Raw genomic sequence first — 6777 nt, 5'->3', positions numbered from 1 at the left:
CGCTTGAACCCAGGAGGTGGAGGTTGCAGACAGCCAACATCGTGCCACTGCGCTCCAGCCTGGACGACAGAGGAAGACTCCATCTAAAAATAAATAATAATAGGCCGAGCGCAGTGGATCACGCCTGTAAACCCAGCACTTTGGGAAGCCGAGGTGGGCAGATCACAAGGTCAGGAGTTCAAGACCAGCCTGGCCAACATGGTGAAACTGTGTCTCTACTAAAAATACAAAAAATTAGCTGGGCGTAGTGATGCATGCCTATAATCCCAGCTACTCGGGAGGCTGAGGCAGGAGAATCACGTGAACCTGGGAGGCGGAATTTGCAATGAGCCAAGATTGCGCCATTGTACTCCAGCCTGGGTGACAGAGTGAGATTCCTCCTCAAAAAAATAATAATTAGAACATAGTTCTGTAGATCATTTTGAATTAAAATAAGTGTATCAGCCAAGTGTGGTGGCTCATGCCTGTAATCCCAGCACTTTGGGAGGCCAAGGCAGGCTAATCACTTGAGGTCAGAAGTTCAAAAACAACCTGGATAACATGGTAAAATCCCATCTCTGCTAAAAATCCGAAATTAGCTGGGCGTGGTGGCATACGCCTATAATCCCAGCTATTCGGGAGGCTGAGGCAGGGGGATTGCTTGAACCCAGGAAGCAGAGGTTGCAGTGAGCCAATATCACACCACTGTACCTCCAGCCTGGGCAACAGAGCGAGACTCTGTCTCAAAATAAAAAAATAAAATAAGTATATAATATTTATGGAAATTTACGACTGGTTCATTTTTGATATTTATAACTAAGCAAACATCATTATAAAAGGAATTTTCTCTAGACTATGGTGATTTACGAGGGAGCACTCTTTCCAGAGTTAAAGCTCTCTTGTAATTGAGAAACATATTTTACAGCATAGCCTAAAACCCAAGCTTTTCAGTGTTTTCAAGGCATGGCTCATTATTGAACTTAGCTTTACACGACAAATACTGATTTACAATATTTCACGTACTCTGAGTACAGTTACACTGAGTAAGTTTGAATTACAGATTTTGTTCTAATGAACTAATTCTTTTTCAATTAATTTTTTTATTTATAATCGATACAAAATTATACATATTTGTGGGATACTGTGTGCATGTATACACTACATAATGATCAAATCAGGGTGATTACCATATTCCTCACTTTACTAATGAACTAATTCTTAAGAGAAAAGTTCTTACGCATACACACAGTGGCCTGGATGCCACTGGATTTGGTACCTGAGCAAGTCATTGCTGACCAGAGCAGTATCAGGCAGGGGCTGGACCCCCCCTCGCAAATGGTCACGATGACTGGTCAACAAGGAAGTAAAGCAGCAGATGTTCCTCCGTGGGACACAAGAAGGAGGAGTGTTACGCTTGGATGTGGGATCCCATTTCCTGTTTATATGGGCATAAGTGGAGAAGTAGTTCATATCAACACAGACGAGGAGCCAGTGGAGACACAGGAGGGGAGAGTGACAGGAGTCAAGAGGAGATGAGGAGAACCGGGGTCCAGGGTCTGCATGGAGGAGTTCACTTTAGACAGGAGGACGGGCGAGCCCATTCTAAGCCACAGGAAGAGAAGAGAGGATGGGAGAAAAAGCAGCTGTTGAAGCAGTGAAGGGAAATGAAAGGGAGGGAGGAAATCCACAGCAGTATCTTCTGGCTCCAGGGCACAGTTGAAAAGGCAGTTCAGGGTGGGGAAGGAGTGGGGATGGTGAAGCTGTTTCTGAGCATCCCGCTGTCCTGTCCATCTCTTGTAGCGAGTTCTATGAGCCTGAGGCTTTAATGATGGAGGAAGAAGGGATGGTGATTGTCGGTCTGCTGGTGGGACTCAATGTTCTCGATGCCAATCTCTGCTTAAAAGGAGAAGACTTGGATTCTCAGGTAAAATGGAATTTTGGCTCTAGACGGAACACTTTCATTAGCCCAGGGACTTTATGTAGGATCTGCAGGCAGGTACTGAACCCAAAGAAGGGCAGATGGCAAAGAGCCGGCTGGTAGAGGACCGGCCAGGGGCAGGTGGGGAAGCAGCGGGGAAGGTCTCGGAAGGGTGAAGAAGTTGCATAGCCAGGGGTCCACTTGGAAAACTTGGCAGGTGTGGCAACAGGCAGACAGCTCTCTGTGGCTGAAGCAGAGGATGCTCCATGGCTGAGGTGAAAGTGGAGGCTAGGCCTGGTTGTGAGGCCATGGGTGCTGTGCTGAAGGGTGTAGCTGGAGTGCAGTGGCGCGATCTCAGCTCACTGCAAGCTCCGCCTCCTGGGTTGGCGCCATTCTCCTGCTTCAGCCTCACAAGTAGCTGGGACTACAGGCGCCCGCCACCACGCCTGACTAATTTATTTTTGTTGTTGTTGTTGTTGTTTTTTGTTTTGTTTGTTTTTTTTTAGTAGAGATGGCATTTCACCGTGTTAGCCAGGATGGTCTCAATCTCCTGACCTTGTGATCCGCCCACCTCGGCCTCCCAAAGTGCTGGGATTACAGGTGTGAGCCACCGCGCCCGGCCTGAAGGGTATAGCTGTTATCCCCCTTTATCCTGAGCTTTGGGAAGCTGTTGGAGGTTTTTAAGAAGTACACTGAAATGATCATGCCTGGGTTTGAGAAAGCTCAATCTAGCAGCCACTCAGATTATGAGTTAGAAGTGGCCAGGAATAGATACAGCAAAAGACTTGAGGTCGGTCGCGGTGGCTCACACCTGTAATCCCAGCAATTTTGGGAGGCCAAGGCGGTTGGATGACGAGGCCAGGAGATCGAGACCATCCTGGCTAACACGGTGAAACCCCGTCTCTACTAAAAATACAAAAAACTAGCCGGGCGTGGTGGTGGGCACCTGTATTCCTGGCTACTCGGGAGGCTGAGGCAGGAGAATGGCGTGAACCCTGGAGGTAGAGCTTGCAGTGAGCCGAGATCACACCACTGCACTCTAGCCTGGGCGACAGAGCAAGACTCTGTCTCAAAAAAAAAGCCTTGAGTCTAGTCTAGAAGTCCTGCAAGGCTGGATGGGGAGTAGGAAGATAGAGTCAGGAGAGATTTGGGAAGTCAGGTTGATAAAATGGCACTAATGAGAGTAACCAGTAAGGTGTGGAGTGCTCGGTGGGAAGGACAGCCCTCTTATGGGCTTTCTTCCTGCATGGGAGCTGGTAACCAGAGCCAGGGCCTAAACTCCTGGTGGCAGGGACCGTAAATGTGTGAGGGGGAATAGGCACCCTAACCCATTCCTCACTTCCACCCCCTCTTCAGGGCATCTGCAGCTGTGGCTGGGCCACTGCCAAGAAAAAAAGATATTATTTTACACTGTCTGGCAAAATTCCCAGCCTTTTTCCTGTGTTGTGTTTGATGAACCTAAAGATTCCCTGATCCCTCCATGTGCAGGTCAATGTTTTTTTGTAACCTCTCCTCCCTTTATTAAAAAAAAAAAAAAAAAAGTTTGTCTTTGCATGTTGAAAAATATCTTTTTTTGAATTCAGAGAAGTATTTTTGAAAAGACACTAAACATCACACATATTCTCATTACTCTGAGACAGATAATTCAGGATTACGTTGTGGTATACATCCTTCCAGCACATGAATAAAGGTGTGTGCATGCATGTGTGTGTGTATATGTTTGTGTATTTTAGAGTGAGATGTTTGGAGGGTTTCTTTTTTTGTGAAACCAAACTATGATTATTTTAAGCACATCATTTTGTAATTTTTAAAAATGTAACAGTATGTTCTATACAGTTCTCAATAACAAGAGATATAAACCATTTTAGATGACTATGTAGTGTTTCATTTTTTAATGTACCATTATGTAACCAGTACCTTATTAATTTAGATCGTTTCCATATTGTGACAGTATTATTGCTGGGCACATGGCTCACTCCTGTAATTCCAACACTTCGGGAGGCCAAGGTAGGGGGATCACTGGAGCCCAGGAATTTGAGACCAGCCCAGACAACATAGTGAGACCTTGTCTCTACTAAAAATAAAAAAAATTAGCCAGGCATGGTGGTGTGCTGCCTGTCATCCCAGCTACTCTGGAGACTGAGGCAGGAGGATTGCTTGAGCCTGGGAGATCAAGGCTGCAGTGAGCTATAATCGTGCCACTACAATGCACTCCAGTCTGGGCAACAGAGCCAGACTCTGTCTGGAAAAAAAAAAAAAAAACCACCAATATTATAGACATCCTTAAAGTTCTCTGTACTCTTGTCCATATATTTCCTTAGCATAAATTTGGGGTGGTTGTGTCAAAGTATACAGCCTACATTTTGCTAGATAATGTAAAACCGGCCTCCAGAAAGGTCTTCATTATATACACCCACCAGCAGAGTGGGAGAACCCATTTCCTTCTGACACTGGATGTGGTAAACATTCTTGGTCTTTTTCAGTCTCATGGACAAAACAACTCATCATCTTGAATTTACAAGTTTTTTTGTGTTTTATTTGCCATTGGGGGTTTAGCATTTGTGATCATCTTTTCATACTTGGTCCATTTTTGAGTTTTCTTTCTCTGCTTCTTTATTAACGACTAAGCACATTGACCTTTCTTCAGAATTATTTGTTATAATTTTTTTTTTTCTGGTTTCTCAGGGGTGGTGTGCCCTGTACATTTTTTATTTTTGGCAACCAGATTTAGCAGGTGTTTCCTTTATACCTTCTAAGGTATTGTGCTGTGAAGGTCCTTCCCTATCTAAAGATTATCCTAACTTTTAAAATCAAATGTGGGGCGCCAAAACGCGGGTCCACGCGTGTGTTTGTCCATCTGTCCAGCCTTTACCCCCACAGCTTTCAGTCATGGCCTCCGGTCAGTCGCAGCTCGGAGAGCCAGCCCCTGACTTCAAGGCCACTGCCCTGGTGGATGGCGCCTTCCAGGAGGTGAAGCTGTGGGCTACGAAGGGAAGTACGTCGTCCTCTTTTTGTACCCTCTGGACTTCACTTTTCTATGGCCCACAGAGAACATCGCTTTCAGTGACCTTGCCGAGGATTTCCGCAAGCTGGGCTGCGAAGTGCTGGGTGTCTCGGTGGACTGAGTTCACCCACCTGGCTTGGATCAACAGCCCCCAGAAGTAGGGAGCCCTGGGCCCCCACGCATCTCCCGCCTGCTGACATGATGGGAAGCTTGTCTGAGGATTACGGTGTGCTGAAAACCCATGAGGGTGTTCCTACCCTGCCTGTTCATCATCGATGGCAAGGGTGGCCTTTGCCAGATAACTGCTACTGATTTGCCTGTGGGGTGCTCCATGGATGAGGCTCTGCGGTGGGTCCCGGCCTTCCAGTACGTGATCGAACACGGGGAAGTTTGTCCCACTGGCTGGAAGCCTGGTGGCAACAGTTAAGCCCAATGTGGATGACAGGGAATACTTCCTCAGTATTCCTTGAATGCTGGAACTAGGCTGGCCAATGGATAGTGAGCTTGTACTCCTACCTGGGTACCCTGTGCGGACCCAGAAAAGGCCAGACCTGCCCCTCCAGTCTCCACAGTCTGGGACCCTGGAGGGCTAGGCCAAGGCCTGCTTCCACCTGGGTAATTTTTTACACACTTTATGTGTAAAAAATGTGTAAATTTTACACATTGTTGCCATTTGTTTTGGCATAGTGTGAAGTAGGAATCTAAATTTCTTTTATAAATAGTTAACCAGTTTTTGCAATATCATCATGTAATGTATTTTTTCTACTAATTTGAAATTCCACTTTTATCATATGTGAAATATCCATAATATGCATTCGTTTATTTCTGGACTCTTCTGTTGGAAATCTGAATCTCTGTTCCTATGCCAGTGGCACATTATTTTAATGACTGGAGCCACATAGTATATTCTAGACTCTGGTAGTTAAGTACCTGCCTACTCTACTGTAGTTTTGTTTCAAATATTTCTGGGCCATCCATTCTGCCAGATGAACTTGAACATTTTGTCAAATTCCGGAATAAAAACTCCATTGAGATTTTAATTAATTAATAGACACGGTGAGCATTCTGGTCTAGTGCTATCTTGAATGACAGTGCCTATAGTGTGTTACCATAACGTATACATGTTTGCTGCCGATGTCTGAGGGATGCTATGTCTCACGTTTAGAGAGTGGTATTTCACTCCAGTTTACTTTGTGTTTTGTTGTTATTGTTTTGTTTTTTCTTTTCTTTGAGATGGAGTCTCACTCTGTTGCCCAGGTTGGAGTGCAATGGCGCAATCTTCACTCACTGCAACCTCTGCCTCCCGCGTTCAAGTGATTCTCCTGCCTCAGCCTCCCGAGTAGCTGGGATTACAGGTGCCTGTCAACACGCCCAGCTAATTTTTCATATTTTTAGTAGAGATGGAGTTTCACTGTGTTGGCCAGGCTGGTCTTGAACTCCTGACCTCGTGAACTGCCCACTTCAGCCTCCCAAAGTGCTGGGATTACAGGTATGAGCCACCGTGCCCGGCCTACTTTGTGTTTTTGTTGGAGATGAATGTTGAATGTGGTCAAATACTTTTTTTGGATCTATCAACATGTCATACCTGTTTTTAACCCATAAGTATAATTGAATTAATCCATAGGTTTCTTATTGAATACTATCCCTGAATTTCTAAAATAATCCCTACTTGATCATTGTAAACCCCTGAATTTCATATGTTTACTGTTTGGAATTTTTGTGTCTCTGCTTGTAAGTGAAACTTCTAAATTTTCTATACTGCCTTTGCCACCTTTTGGTGTCAGAATTATATTAGTCTCATAAACTAGAAGGCTGGGTGCAGTGGCCCACACCTATAATCCCAGCACTTTGGGAGGCTGAAGTGGGCAGATCACAA

At 45.2% G+C, this 6777-nt stretch overlaps 1 protein-coding gene across 1 annotated transcript in view; it reads left to right on the top strand.

The window, feature by feature from the left end:
• Nucleotides 1–6777, top strand: part of RUFY1 (RUN and FYVE domain containing 1) — a 64273-nt gene that overhangs the window by 14143 nt on the left and 43353 nt on the right. The window contains 2 exon segments of the mRNA XM_011976871.1: nucleotides 890–903; nucleotides 1780–1903. Of these exon segments, the coding sequence (XP_011832261.1) occupies nucleotides 890–903; nucleotides 1780–1903 (138 nt within the window).

The sequence above is a fragment of the Mandrillus leucophaeus genome, unplaced genomic scaffold (assembly GCF_000951045.1).
Source record: "Mandrillus leucophaeus isolate KB7577 unplaced genomic scaffold, Mleu.le_1.0 Scaffold170, whole genome shotgun sequence".
Taxonomy (NCBI): domain Eukaryota; kingdom Metazoa; phylum Chordata; class Mammalia; order Primates; family Cercopithecidae; genus Mandrillus; species Mandrillus leucophaeus.
Note: the sequence above shows the minus strand (reverse complement) of the source record. Positions and strands in the feature narration are given on the sequence as shown.